Here is a 16,591-nt window from a genome sequence, read left to right as displayed (position 1 = left end):
ATTTTATTGAAATGCGTTAGTCCACTGTTAGTCACGTGGGGTGGTCAGGATCCTTTCACAACACCTTCCCTTTTTTGAAAGTTAACCTCCCATAACTTCTCTCCTTTCTGTGATTTAAACTCCGTCCAGCGTTTAATTCCAGTATTTCCGTTCTTTTCCTTTTTCTTTTACTTGAACGTGTAGTTTCAATTTTTTGGGGTGTTGGTACCTTCAAACATGTACAAAACTTCCATGAGAATTTCGTTTTTCGTAACTGTTTCTTCCGTACATCTTTTTAAGTTGGTTTATATGTCTTTTATGCTCGAATTTTTTTCCTTTTACCAGGAATAATACTTTTCCAATTTGTTCAATAATTACACCGTTCTCCCCGCTTTCTTTACCATATCTGCACGATTAAAAAAAAAAAAACTTTGCCACCTATCTTGAAGAATTTTTGCAGTATATTTGTTGTTCGTCATTTTTCTTTCTTTTTACTCGGTATCAAATTATCAAAAGCAGATCTGATCTTTCTAGCAAACATTAATTCCGCAGGTGACATTCCAGATGGTGTATTCGGATTAGATGTTACTCGGTACACTGTAAGAAATTGTGGAAGTGCTAAGTCATCCATTCGTTGTTCGCCTTTTAAAAACCCCTCTTAAAAGTATCAACAAACGCTCCACCTTTCCTTTCAACATTGGATGATACGGCGGAGTAGTCACAGGTTCGATAACAAACTTTTTACAAAACTTTTTAAACTCGACTGAAGTAAACTAAGCTCCATTATCAGACACAATGGTATCAAGAATACCATATCTGGTGAACAATTCGTGTAAAAAACTTACTGTAAACACAAATGTCAGCTTTTTACACTTTTGCACTTCAGGCCACTTTCAAAAAATGTCCACCAAAATAGGGTAATATGAACCCTTAAGTGGACGTGCGTGATCAACATGCAGGCTGGAACATGGAATATCTAGTTTTGGCCACGGTTGCCATTTAGTGGTAGGTGCTTTTGCAGCTAGGGCACAACCTCTGCATGCTTGCAATGCCACGTTCCATTCTTGACCAATACACATAACTTCTCATTAACGATTTCATTCCCGAAATTCCTGGGTGCCAATGTGAAATTATTTTAGTAATCGCTTCAGTAGTGTGGCTGGCACTACAACTTTTTGTGCGTACATCACCAAATTCTCACAAATAGAGAAGAGGTTCGAATTTGTGTTGCATTCAGCAAAGCGCATATTTTCATCACTTTTACCCGCCAGCATTTTTTAATTTTCTTTAACAAAGGTATTGCTTTCCGCTTTTAATTTTATGCCTTATAATGTAACTGTTAGTTCACGTATGATATTACACAAAACATTTTAAATCCCAGTTTCTGTTCGCAACGCAACAATCGTAGCATCCTCAAACGGTCCAGTACTTTTCGAAATCAATCTTGATAAACAATTAACATGTCCTAATTTCTTAGATGGAATAAACTCTTAAAATCATAGTTTAGTAATATAGTACTCCAACGTTACAACCTATTAGCAGTATGGGTGGGGATTACTTCTTTCGACCCATGTATAGATAATAACGGACGATGATCAGTCTGTAGTCGAAAATTCCTACCGTGTAAAAATCTATGAAATTTCTTTTACGGGAAAAATAATCGCTAGAGCTCCTTTTTCAATTTGGCTGTAATTTTTTTCTGCTGATATCAGAGAACATGAAGCATGAACCACTGCCTTCACTTTACCATCTTTATATTTATGTAGCATTACTGCTCCGATACCGTACTCAGAGGTATCTGAAACTACTACAATCTCCACTGCAGGATCGAAATGTGCTAACGACAAACCAGATGTCAATATCTTTTTAATTTCGTCGAAGACCTTCTGACAATTACACTTTACATCTTTTTTTAGTAGATTATTTAGTGGAGATCTTTATGCATATTTGGTATATAAATTTGATAATAGTCTGAAACTACCCAAAAATCTTGTAAGGTAGATATATTTGTCGGAGGGGACATATCTTTCATCTCATCAGTCCTCGTCAGATCTGGTTAACGCCCATTTTTATCAATGATTTGTCCTAAATATTCAATTTAAGGTTAGAAAAAATTACACATTTCCTCACTTTGTGTGAAGCGTAACTCCTTATGTTTTCGAACACATATTTTACGTACTTGACATGTTGACCACGGGATTCACTTTTAATTAAGTCACACTCTGCAAGCATCGTATCTATCACTTGTTGAATATAGCCAGAGCAACTTTTATGCCAAACGGAAGTCGATTAAGCTTGTACAGACCTTTATGTGTATTGATTGTTAGCAGCTTAGCTTAAACATTCGTCTTCTACTTGTATCTGTAAATAGGCATCAGACAGATCTAATATTGAGAACAGTTTACCACCATTTAGTTTCGAGAAGATTTCCTCTGGGCTAGATAATGGGTAGTTATACTGTTTAAACAGTGATTTGGTCTCGTTGAGAAATCTGCAGAAACACGTATTTTATTGTTATTTCTAACGTATACAATTGGACTCACCCAATCTGAGTAATTAATCTTTTCAATCACTCTCATTTCTCTCAATCTATCTAATTCTTTCTTTACTTGTTCCATTGCTGCAAACGGTACATTACACGTTGGTTTGAAAACTGGTAATGCGTTTCGTTTCACCTAAAATTTGGTTTTAAATTTATTGCACAGACCCAACTCGTCCGAGAAAACATCAAGGAACAACCTTTTCACTTCTTATTTAAAATTTTCTGGCTTTGAATTTGAACTGGCGCACAACCTCATTACACTTTTACAAAACTTAGCAATGGGTAAATCCCATAAGTCGAACACATCCCGCCAGTCAGTTCCAAAAGGTTACTTGTAGTTTTTAAAACACAATTGTCATATCTGTCTTTGTACGACGGTTGTCGCTTTGACAGATATTGTTATATTCCAAAGTTGTCGATAGAATGTTTCTATCAGGTATTGTCCGCCAAATACCACTGAGTAACCATCTGGCAACATGTGGTCATCAAACTTTTATTATATTTCCATTCCATAAACATTACAACCGGAATGAAATTGAAAGAAAATGCAAAGAAAAGGACTTTATTAAGAAATTCAAACCCACTCTTAACAAACAATGATTAAATTTATCTTACTTGAGGTTTAAAAATCTTATCCCTATAACTAAAACACAAAAAATCTCTCAAATATCATCATTTCTATAAATAGATTTGGCATCATTTCTAAGAACAGCCAAACACCTACTGGGGTTTAAAAATCTTATCCCTACAACCCAAACACAAAACAATTACTCAAATATCATCATTTCTAAAAATAGATTTGACATCAATTCTAAAAATAGCCAAACACCTACTGCTGCTGTCCAAAGGAATTGGTATAAAAGACAGAAAACCAGCCAACTTATTACAGTCTGTTAAAGTCTGTCATACCGGCCATGACGAAGGGAAATAGCCCTGAAACTCGAGTCGCCTTTATATATTTATATTTATATATTTGATCCTTTATATTGAACACTCAATATTTCATCTACATTCAATACTTTATTTCATGGTGCCATCCATTTTTATTTTATTTTATTTTATATTATATATTGTATATTCCATATTCTATACCCCACATTGGTTCTGCAGGAATATAAATAAAACATAAAAAACAGACAGTGTTGGAACTCTTTTAAACAAAATTCCTCTATACACAATCATACACCCCCCCCCCCTTTTTTGTATTTTTTACTCGCATATATATATATATATATATATATATATATATATATATATACATACATATGCGTGTGTGTGTTTTAAAATTAGAATGTCCCAAACAAGGCATGAAACCACTTAGAGTAAGTGACTATGAACAAAGAGAAATTAAGATGAAAGTAATGAATTTACTTTAGGCTTGAGTTGGTAGATCTGGTAGCTCGGGGAAGAAAGCTACGGCCGTTAAAATACGTCCTTAGTTATGGAAGCACAACAACGTTTGGATGAAGACTCTGTGAATTCCGACTGAGGCGAGATGGCACAAAAAGGATCTAGAAGTAAGAAAAAAAGTTCATCAGAGCACTTCCTGGTGTCGTCACGTCGATGTAGAAGGGTTGCAAAATTGAAGCAAGAGAGGAACCAATCAAAGTAGAGACTTCCTTCTAACCTGGTCAAGGAGATCCAAGTGAAAAGATGGTGCATCTTCCCAAATATGATAACAATATTTCATACCAGGATGAATTGTGAGCTTGTAAAGATACAAAATGGCCTTGGTTGTGTGGTAGTTCTTTGACCTATATAACGGCAGAACTTTACAGGAAGCCGACCTACCAATTTACTGTATATAAAAACTCCAGGAAACAACAGGTGAGAAAGAAAGACCAACCGATTTCAAATTAGGCCTTTCCTCAATTGGTTTGACTGTATCACTGTGTGATACCCCTGACAACCGAGAGGAGATTAACAGGACGATATTTGTTTTGAATAGAAGGCTCACCAACATTCTTAAAAATAGAGATGACATTAGATGTTTCAGCATGACAGAAAACAAGATTTAGCAAAACAAATATTAAACAACTCAGATAGCAAAGAAAACACCACAGGAGCACACCATTTCAAAGCAACCCCAGGAACGACGTCAGGACCATATACTTTAGACTGGTCAAGCTTAGAGATTAACTTAGCAACTAACTTCGAAGTAATGACTGCAGAATAAAAAAAATGTTCTGTATGAGAAGGAAGAGATGCATCCGAATCATCAAATATAGAGTTATCAGCAAACAAGTGATCAAACAGGTCAGCTTTTTTGCGGAGGACCTAGAATACCTGACACTATCAAAAAGTGGAGGCACACTACTGTAGATTTTCAAAAAGTCGCGACTTCCAAGCCTCTGTGAGGCAAAAGATTTGCAAATCCTCCATTGATGAGATGATTTAGCATCAGCATTAGCTCTTTTACGGACATTGCTGACTATTCGAAAGGCGAACCAAGAATCTTTAAACTGATTGCGCTGAAAGTATCGATAAAATGGTTCCGATAAGAAACAATAGATGTACACTGTTTGTTGAACCAAGGCGGAGATTGAGGCGTTTCCCGAAAATTGTGACAAGAATAATAGTGTCAATATCAGTCTGTACCCACTCTGTGTATTCAGCTGTAGTATCAAAGCTAGCTTCCCCAAAGGCAGAGTTCAAAGGAACATCAACAAACAAGTGACTAAAAGTCAACTTTTTCTGCGGATGACCTAGAACACTTGACACTATCAAAACATGTGTGTGGGTGGGAGTTGGGTGTGGGGGTGCAGAGAAGACCTACCAAGTTTGATAACACTATTGTAGATTTTCCAAAAGTCGAGATTTCCAAGCCTTTGTGAGGCAAAGGATTCACAAGCCTTGTGGGCATGAGATGATTTAGCATCAGCAATAGCCCTCTGACAGAGTTCAAAGAAAATCTTGAAAAAGGAACTAAAGCCATTTCAATCGTCCTTTGTAAACTTGAATGTCTTACGATTATAAGGTTTATCTACACCAGCAACAGCAACAGATTCGATATTGAGAGTGACTACTGCTTGATCCGATGGACCAAAAGGAGGGAAAGAAGTTGCCTGTCAACCTTCTAGGACAGAAGTCACAAAGTAGTCAAGCAGAGACGTGCCAGTACCACTGTCAGGAGATCTGGTTGGAAAGTTAATAATCTGTGTGAGATGATGAAGCAGAAAGTAGTTATAGGAAACTTCAGGCCTATCAGTTCGATGGAGAGCATTGAAATCATCAAATCTTGTCTATACCATCAAATAAAGCTTCGATAACTGGACGCGAGTCGAAGGAAGGCGATCTATATAAGAAAAATAGGTAGCAAGTTGCTTGAAGGAGAGAAACAAGGAAGCACATATAAGATTCGTTCACATATTCAAGAGGCACTCTGACTATTAGTAAAATCCGTTCGTGCATAGGCAGCCAACCCATGGAGATGAGTATCAGAATCACAACGGAGCAGTGGTAAAGAGCCATCAACGTTAAGTTTGGTGTTACATACAGAATCATTTAGATTTGTCTCACAGAGTGAAAGAACATGAGAGTTTGCATGAAGAAAAGATTGGACAATGGGAAATTATTATGAAGATCTCGAACATTGCTGAAAGATACAAAAAGAACTTCATTGTATGCTTTTGGAGAACCTAGTTTTGCAAGTATATATATATTAGCTTGGAACATAAGTTTATACCGGTTATTAATTAAAAATTTCAAAGAGATTATTTCGATATTTGTGCACGTCTTTATTAAACCCGATATGTCATCTACCATTCCTGTACCATTCTCTATCTTTGAGGTAGTTTTATGATTCCCCCCACCCAGAACTTGACATCTGTCCTGGTCATGGACAAATCTAAGTGGGTTTTGCAAACCTCCAAGCAATTGGATTTCTCCCCATGAACAGGATTTCGTAGGAACCGAAATAAGTTGTAATCTGAAGGTACATGGTCAGCTTAGTATGGCGGGTGTAGTAGGACATCACAACTAAGCTGTACCAATTTGCTGTCTCTATGAGGATACAAGAGGTCTAACGTTGTCCACCCTTCCGATTGGCCAATTCTAGATATTTTTCATCGATTGTATATCTAATCGGTCTAACTTGGAATAATAAATGTCTGGATTCAACCTCTGATTTTGCGGAATGAGTTCACAATACACAATGCCCTTCCAATCCTACAAGAAAAAAAAAAGCCTTACCGTCTTCGGATTGTGACGAATTTTTGAGTGATTTGGGTGATTCTTTTCAGGACCTTTTTCACTACATGTTGTTCTAAACAATCTCTTGTCAATCATTTTTAATGGGTTTGAGCAGATGATCGTAGATGGAGATGCTGTCCATTAAATTATTTCTGCTAAATTATGAAGCACCCGAATATCATAAGAATTCACGAATCCAAGTGTTTTTAATAAAATGCCTTATAACGCTCAGAATCATATGTGGAGTACCCCAGTGATGTTGTGTGACTTGGATTACTTTTGATTAATGTTTCGAGTAGGTCATCATCAACGATTGAAAGCTTACCGGAACGCTCACTGTTCTCCAGAGCAAAGTTTTCACTGCTAAACTTAACAAACGACTTACGAAGAGTTCTCCAGCTATGATGCCATTTCCATAAACTGCACATATTGATTTTGCTGTTTGTGCAGCGTTTTCTTTTACTTGCTGGAAATAAAAGATCACCAAATGAGGAAAATGTATCTGATTTACCCCTATTTTCACTTTTAACGTAAAAACTTTACAAATAAACTATCCACACAGTAATCGTATTGAAAAACGTGCTGAAATGTCACCTTTCAGGTAATATATGTCATATGCTTCTTTTCATGTGAAAAACTAAATCGTATGCTTAAAGTTCATCAAATGAGATACGGCACGAATATTTGTTCCAACCCAATACTTTATATATACGTTTCTAAGTGTTTTTACGAAGCTAGACTAAACATTTACTCTTTCAAACTTCTAACTTATATCTCCATGACACGTCATCTGAGGACATTGACTCCAGTTCGACTTCAATTCGTTGAAATCACAGCGTGTCTTTCAACAAAGTTTTCGTGGATATGGTCTTGGACCAGTTGTACAGTTTGCTAGTCCCCGTGCAGGATGTTTTTAGGAGGCACCACTTGTGTGGATGGCCGTTCACTCGCAATAAGCTCCTCCGTCTTTTGACAGGTTTTGTTTTAAGTCCAGCAAAATGTCTACGAATCTCTGTATTACCTGTTTCATGGTTGGATTGTCGGCAACTAAAACAGCACCTTTTACATGACTGGCGCGCGTACGAGCGCAGACAGACAGACAAACAGATAGACACACGCGTGCGCGCACGCACATACACAAGTACAGATTTAAATGCTGATTACTGATTATTGACAAATATTCAACAACTGAACAGCTGAAAAATGTTAAAATAGCCTTATTGTTATTGGTTTTGTTCACTCCATCTAATGCTTTTTGGTCTTGCAGGTACCAGTTGCAATGGTAATGTACTCAATGAATGTGCGGCTACTTTAAAACGGCTACTTAACAGTACAAGGGAAGAACTATGCGGGTAAATATAGAAACGTTTCTTTCATATATATTTTTCAAATGACGTTCAGCATAACGAATATAACTTTTAAAAAAGAAGCATTCAGAAAAGGATTGGCATATCTTGTTTTATTTATACTACTTTTAATATAATGTTATATCTTAATATTTACGAAGTATGGATCATATAAACTAATGTGGTGTTGTAGAAAACTTTAAGTGCATTCAGTGCGTCTAGAGCAATCCTACTTGGCGGCGGCAATCTGTCTGTTCTCACTTAATATTCATAGAAATATACAAGAAAATATACAAGGAAATGTTTGTTTCTTATTCTTTCAAGTTTCTGTATTTGTGAAAAGAAATGGAAGGAGAAGAAACTTTACTTGCTAGTATTTTAACCAAATCATCTGAAATACCAAACAAGTTAATTTAAAGTATATAGTAAGAAATAGCATATCATCCCACAAATTTCATAGATGTTTATCTTTTCTTGGACAGAGGCTTGGCAGAATCATTAGAGCATCCAAATAAAATGCTTTGCATTACTTTTCTGAATCTTTAGGTTTTTATTTCAAATCATGTTGAGGTAAACTTTCCTTTCCATCACCCCAGAGTTGTTGGTGTACAGTATGGGAAAGACCTCCCGTCACAAAGCTCTCGAGCTATTGCCCATGTTTGTAGTTTTAAAGAACGGGTTGGATGATTTGACGGTTTCACCAGTCCTCAGTCAAATCGTCCAACCCATGCTAGCATGGAAAGCGGACGTTAAACGATGATGATGATGATGATGATGTTATTAGTATTTTTGTTGCACCGTCTCGTTAATCAGCCAACTAGCTATCTTTCTGAAATTTTCGCGCCCTTTGGGAATAGTTTCAGAATTTATTGGTAAAATTACATATTTAAAACGGAAGAAAAAGGAAAATTGCTCCATAACTGGCCTTGGGTATGAAAATCCATTTAGTTCGAGGAAGGTGCTTCGGCACAATTGAGGCAGGGTCCCCAAGTAAAGAATACGTTAAAGAGAATTCTACCACTACTTTAAAAAGCGATGATCCCAACATACCTAAATCGGTGTGTCTTGTGTAAGTAGACACCTCCTTACTTGTTGCTGCCGTATTATATTACATAGAAAATAAAACAAGCAAGTCCACTGACTGGAAATAAAAAATTGGACAAGCACAGAAATGGAATTAATAATTCAGACCGACTATGAAAGCTGGATCAACCTCTCAACTGGCTTGTAGGTTTTCATAGCAGTTCAGGATGGAAGGTGTGATGCCACATGTGTAGCCATGTAGACAATGTAAAAGCATTCAGCTCACTGCAAAAAACAGAAAGATAATTCCATTACAACAAATATATCAACAACAAAAACAGCAGCATCAACAACAACAACACAAACAGAAGCAGTACCAAGAACAGTATTAAGAGTAGAAGCACCAAAAACAACTGTTGTGTATGCACTTGTGCAATACCCAAACACTGCTGACTTGCGAGTTTATGTTGAATACCTGTTGTTGCATGTAGGAGTTTCCTTGTGAGGATCGTCCCGCGTCTTCCTTTGACCGAAAAGTACATTCAGTGTTTATCTGTCTGGTGAGCAAGAGATGAATGATGAGCTAGAATGAAAGGGCTGAAATAGATTTCTTACTCTTTAACCAAGTCATCATCAACTTCTTAAGATCCACTTGTAAAGAGAAGTGAGGGTGGAAAGAAGGGTGGAAAGAGAAGTGCTGCCTTCCAGCAAACTTCTTTGAACGGTGGTTGAGATTGGTAAGAATGATTCAATCGAAGAATCTGTTCTGAACACATTTCTATAAACTGAGGGAGGAAATGACTAGCAAAAAAGATGTTAACGGTGTCGCTAACATGTGGCGAATGTAAAGAAGGTTAATTTCTCTACTGTTGCAAGAGCTGAAACATACCTAATATTTCCAAACCAGTGTTGCTAAGACAGTATTCTCTAGCATCCAACAAAAGATCCGAGGGATGCAGAAAGAATTATTTCTAGGTGTATTGTTCATTGTTCTGAAGGTCAGAAACCAAATTAAAAAATATCTTAAACGAATTCGGGTCACCAACATTTCGAGGGAAATTTTCGGCACGAATGAGTTGAGATTTGCGACCAGCGAAGAGAACAGGAGGAACTCTGTAACACTCCTAATGAGTGACCAACTTATTGTCGGCTGGAGAACATTAAAAATAAAGGCGGTCTATCTGTCACCAGAAATAAATATCTGCTGGTTATGAACATATTTTAATCTCACTGGCTGCAAAAGCAAATTTGACCTGGTCAAGGGATGGAATTATCGGTCCAAACTGATCATGAAAGTAAATAGCTCATCTTAAACTTAATCAGTCTATCAGGTGACTTGCACCTTTTCGTGGTGATTGAAAGCAGAAAGACAAGGTGTTACCTACTTGGTCAAATAAGCCATCTAAGAATTTTCTACCGATAGCAAAAGAGGGGAGAAGCAAAGCATTCGCCACTACAGCCAATGCCATTACCATTGCAGTAGTTCCATCAAGAACAAAAACAGCAACAATGTCAACAATAGGAACACCACCACTACTACTAACACCATTAACAACAACAACAACCACAACATTAAAATCAGCAAACGCAAAAGCAAGAACAAAAACAATGTCAGCCACAATATCAACAACAGAAGCAACCACAAAAATATCATCGATAATCTCATGAGAAGAACAACAGCAGCGGGAAGAGGAACAACATCGTCAATATCAGCAACAAAATCTGCATACTCCAACAAAATATCACGTTTCTCAGATATGGTCTTCACTGAGGGTGTTGAAAAAGAAAAAAGAAAAGAAAAGAAAACTGTTTCCATATGAATGGAAAGAAAGAGGAAAAGGACAAACTAAATCTGCCCTCAAAAAATGGTGATTTTAAGGCAGGAAAATACTCCACATTACAACACCAACAAAAACTCCACCACAACCACCACCAACAACACTGCAGAACCACAATTAACAGGATCTCAAATCAATCTACAATCTACATCCGAATCAACAACAGAAACACCGCAATAAAAGGCATAAAGTACACAGCTATAAATACAGGTAACAAAAAAGTAATGGACAACATAATCAACACAAACATTAAACACAATGACTACAGCACATCAACAAATAACATATACGCAAACAAATTCTAAACACAACACAAGAAATTTATAACAAACTAAACACAAAATATTTTGACTCTATGGGAAATTTCTGATGTACAATAACAAAACAAATTGCAAAAATTTACTTGTGGAAACAAACTACTATTAAACGGAAGAATGAATTGCCTGCCCTACAAGAATTTAGGTAGCGGCCACTCACTTTCCTTTTTTATTATAAGCACAACCTTTACAGTTTTCATACTCTAAATTCTTCCTATTTCAAAGTTTAAAGGATTGAATTTTCTGTTTTTCTTCCCCTTTATTTATAATCCTGGTATCAAACAGACATGATGAATCAATTAGTAAGCAACTTCACATTTCCTTGTCTATTTTTGTTATATCTGGTCTATTATTTTTTTAGCTTCTTGTTCATTTAAGTAGGAAAGTACCACAAAATCTTATATTTCTCCGACTCCTGCTCTCTTTCGACTCGACGATTTTACCATGTTTTATTGCTTCAAATCCCTAGTTCTGGTAAAGTTTCCTGTGTAAAATTGTTACAACTTGGTCATCCCTCCATTTCTTATACTCTTGCTGTGCCAACTTGAGACATTTTGCAACAATGTGTGCCACTGTCACGTTCCAAACTCCATAGACTCTATACTTTTTTGACACATTCTCTCCATATTCATTTTCCCATATGTTGTTTGATTTAATCGCTTGATCCTGGACTGCTTCAATTAGGCCCTCTCTGTCTTTTCTAATTGCCCCTTTTTTTTAACCAAGCCCACAATTTTGTTTCACATACATCCTCAGCAGTTCTCCAAAATTGATCTTGCAGAGGGATCTCTTCAATCTGTCTAACATGCTCTCTTTGAATTTCATTATTCTCCTTTTCTCCTATTCCACACTTGATCACTGGCTCCTTATTCACTGCTTTTAGTAATTTCTCTGTGCTCTGTAAATATTCTAGTTGGCTTTTTCTTTCCGACTGTACACACTCTTCCACAGCATTTAAACCTCTTTCACCCTGGCCTGTTCGTGTACATTCGGTTGATATCTTTAGGATGGTGGACTCCTTCTGTATGTCGTTTTTGGTCCATTCTCCAATTCCAACTCAATATCTGATTAGGGGCACATTTTTTTAATTCACCTTTGACTGTTACAATTTTCTCACTTTCCTTGTATTCTCACTGATGGTAATTTGTTTCATTTACCCAAATACTTGTAGCACTGTCCTTTCTCAACCGGTTTCTTTGCTTGCCCATTTAGCATATCATTTACCTGGCTTCCTTCAAATCTTCTTCGTTTCTTCAACTTAGCGCATTTTTCGATTCCAAATTCCAAACCTAGATGATTTGAGAAAATGCGAACAGTAAGTACAAGACTTTCAAGCTGTTTCTCATTTTTCGCATAAATCATTAAATCACCCATAAAAAGGAAATGATTTATCTGACCATATACTTTTCCCAAATCGTAAGCTATTTTGAGCGGTATAGTAATGGAGATAAGCTTTCCCCTTGAAATATTCTGCCTATGATGTTCACCTTAGCAAGCCTTTGTTTTTCTCCAATCAATTCAGTATTCTAATGCTTTATATTTCCATTAACCATTTTCACCATATTTTCTACTACTCTAAACAAGCTAATTTTTTTACTTATCCAACTGAGTGGTACCGTGTCTTATGCTGTTTTTGTAATCTAACCATGCTACATTCTGTCCCGTCAATCTGCGTCTCCAATTTCTAATCTTCAATTTATTTTGCTCTACTTCGTTTCCTGCATCCATTCTGCTCTGATGGAAGTAGATTGTTACTTTCTATGATGAGTATATAGCTTTTCTACCAAAACACCAGTTATAAACTTTCACATTAGCGGTAAACAGGTTATAGGTCGAAAATTCGATGCCAAGTTCCCTTTCAAGGGATCCTTGAGTCATAACAACGTTCGTCTACTTGTCATCCAGGTAGGGACGGACCATGCTGCAGGCATTCATTCAGCTGTGCAGTGATACTTTCATGCAGCTATGTAAAATTTTTCAGTCAGTAGCTTTGTACTTCATATCGTCGTCGTCGTCATCATCATCCTCATCATCATCATCATCATCATCATCATCATCATCATCATCAATATCGTCATGGGGAATTGATTTAAGCATCGGTGGAAGGACTAACAAAATACCTTTCGATATTTAATCATTTTGTTTAATCCAGAATTGGAATAGCATCAAGCTTGAATTTGCTGTTTTCTTTCAGGCGTTGATGTGAAATAAATAGCAGTCAAGTACTCGGAGCAATTTGAAACCAAGTGGGCCATATCTAAGGAAATATTGCCATAAAAATTTTCTCCATCTGTTTGTTTGTTTATATCCATTGATGCATCTAACAAAAATTTTTTAAAATTTTCTCCTAAATGTCCACGCTTCTTTTTAGACTTTTAGTTGGCCCTTGTTTCTTATGTTCTGAGTAGTATAAAACTTTCCCTTCATTAGTCCAAAGTTACTGTGGTGTTTCAAAAAAATGGGAAGGTGTATATTATATGGATGCATGGACTCCAGGGAAATATGTTTTGTGTATCACTTGTAATACACAGGACAGACAAAGGGTTATTTGCAGGAGCACGAGGAAAACATTGTGAATATTGTCAACTAAGTTTTACTGCGCATTATATCGATTCAACAATATTTTTTTAAATCTCTTCCTAGATATTATAGAGAAGAAGGCAGATGTAATGACAAAGCCAAGTGCAAGATGGAAGAAAAATATATGAAACTTTTTGAATGTAGTGGTAAGCAGTTCCTTATTTATTCTAAGGCATAACTAAGGCGATTAGCTGTGTGGTTAATGCGAAAATGAGGTGAATTAAATTGTAATGTATGCAATTTAACATAAAAACATAAAAAGGATCCGATACCGACTCTGCGCATTATCACTTACTAACACGCAAGTTATTACCTCTTCCCTGACACATAAAACCTTTTATGTATATCCGATCTCTGACATCTAGGTAACATCTATGCTCCATTTATGTATCTCTCAGCTCGATATAAGGGAAAAAGACTTGCAGTTACTCTGACACAAAGGTTTCCGATTGTTCCTACAACTCTCTGATCTGTTCCAACTACCATTAACTATTCATTTCCTCTCCACTCTCTCGCTCTGTCTCTCTTTAGCATCAAAGACATCTTACATTATCGCTTCTAAAGTCATGATCGTCAGTGACTTCAATATTCACAACCTCCCTTGATCTAATCGTTAACCTCACAACGACACTGTTATTACAGAAGCCGACTCATTTGCCATTCTGAACTTTCTGCAATAATAAGTAGGCTGCGACTTCAAGAGCATTTAGCAGTTATTTCTCGCAGCAGAAACAACTGTGTAGAGGTTCCTTCATTAGCACGTAACAAAAGCCACAGCATATACTTGCATATTCGACCAGTACACACTCACAAAACATCCTTAATTCCTTTCTCACATTTAAATCCAATGTTTACCAAACTATTACCATTCCTGCATCTATCGAGTCATCCAGCTACCACTTCATCAAAGCAACTTACCACATATCCCCGACTTGCACAATACCATCATCATCTTCTAAACTCTCTGGCATTTCATCCCTTCGTGTCACCCAACTGGTCGTAGTTCGTCAATTGTGATTATCTAAGTAGCAAATATCCCGTCACATCTGTCATACAAAGCTATTGAAGTTCGCAAAAAATAGCCCACCCAACCAATCAGAATTTGATATAAGAAACATATCTATCCACTCTACCAGCGTATTCAGTGCTATATCAGATAATGTTTACACTGTAAAAAATATTTTAATATCCTTTACAACTCTTATTTTGCAATGCAAGTGAGTATGTATGTATGTATGTATGTATGTATGTATGTATGCATACTTCCTACACTAAAGAGTACATTGATATATATAAATAAATAATTTATTTATTTAATTAATTTAATCTAATTCAATTCAATCATGAATTTGCATTTTTTTATATACGAAACGATCGTCTAGATGAATTAAAATTCTCTTATATATTTTAACAACTTGTCTTCTATATTTTTGACAAAATTGATGAGCTTTATGGGATTTCTTTCCATAAATTTACCACACATCATATATAAGTATTATTTTCATATACGCAAATTTACGCCTGTAAACTACCAGCAAAATATGAAGAATCAACATTAGAAATCCTTTATGGAAACCTCCAAATTAAAGGACGAATCTACATTCAACCTTTTTACACCTATACACACACACACACACACACACACACACACACACACACACACACACACACACACACACATATATATAAATATATAAAACAATTGCAGCGTGGAAGGTGTTTATAAGCCATTTAAAATAACACACAAAATCCGTTAGATTCACTTCAACATTTAAATTTAAATTTAAATGTTGAAGTGAATCTAACGGATTTTGTGTGTTATTTTAAATGGCTTATAAACACCTTCCACGCTGCAATTGTTTTCGTTCCAGCACACGATCTCAGATCAGGTCACTTGCTATGCAAGTGCATCTCCGTAATATATATATATATATATATATATATATATATATATATATATATATATATATATATATATGTGCATGCGTATAAGAAGGGATGACCACTAAGTGGACATCTGATATGCTAGAAAAAGATCACCTACGATCTAACCACAGAGAGAAGAATGTACTCCAGAAAAAAAAATCAGCAAACACCAGAACACAAGCGGGCAAGACAAATGATAATATACAAAATAAAGAATTAATCGTAGACCGGGTTTCGCCATTAACTCTTTTTTACTTACGTAAAAACGTCCGTGGTTCGTCATTACGACCGTTCTAATTCAATATAATTTGCAGAACTATCCACGAATTGTCATCATAAACTTTGACGTGTGTACAGTTCTACCGATTACAATTTGTACAGTTTTACCGAATACAATTCTTCTGAATTTTCAGATTCTTTTTATATGCTAGGCCACTGGTTTTAAATTGATGCTAATTAAATTAATATTCAATTTATCACCCTCAGTCTATTAAATATATATATATATATATATGTATGTATATGTATATGTATATATATGTATATGTATATGTATATAGTATATATATGTATATGTATATATATATATATGTATATGTATATATATATATATGTATATGTATATATATATATATGTATATGTATATATATATATATGTATATGTATATATATGTATATGTATATATATATATATGTATATATATATATATATATATATGTATATATATATATATATGTATATACATATATATATATATGTATATATATATATATGTATATATATATATGTATATATATATATATATATATATATATATATATATATATATATATATATATATTATATA

The 16,591-nt window shown here is 35.5% G+C and overlaps 1 protein-coding gene across 1 annotated transcript in view; it reads left to right on the top strand.

The window, feature by feature from the left end:
* LOC128248134 (uncharacterized) overlaps positions 1-16,591 on the top strand; it is a 73,835-nt gene that overhangs the window by 48,970 nt on the left and 8,274 nt on the right. Inside the window, exons 7-8 of the mRNA XM_089354039.1 lie at positions 7,980-8,064; positions 13,880-13,962. Coding sequence (XP_089210165.1) covers positions 7,980-8,064; positions 13,880-13,962 — 168 coding nt within the window. The remainder of the gene's footprint in view (positions 1-7,979; positions 8,065-13,879; positions 13,963-16,591) is intronic.

This window comes from Octopus bimaculoides, chromosome 6, assembly GCF_046866305.1.
Source record: "Octopus bimaculoides isolate indiv1 chromosome 6, ASM4686630v1, whole genome shotgun sequence".
Lineage (NCBI taxonomy): Eukaryota > Metazoa > Mollusca > Cephalopoda > Octopoda > Octopodidae > Octopus > Octopus bimaculoides.
This window is presented reverse-complemented; position numbering and strand designations above follow the sequence as displayed.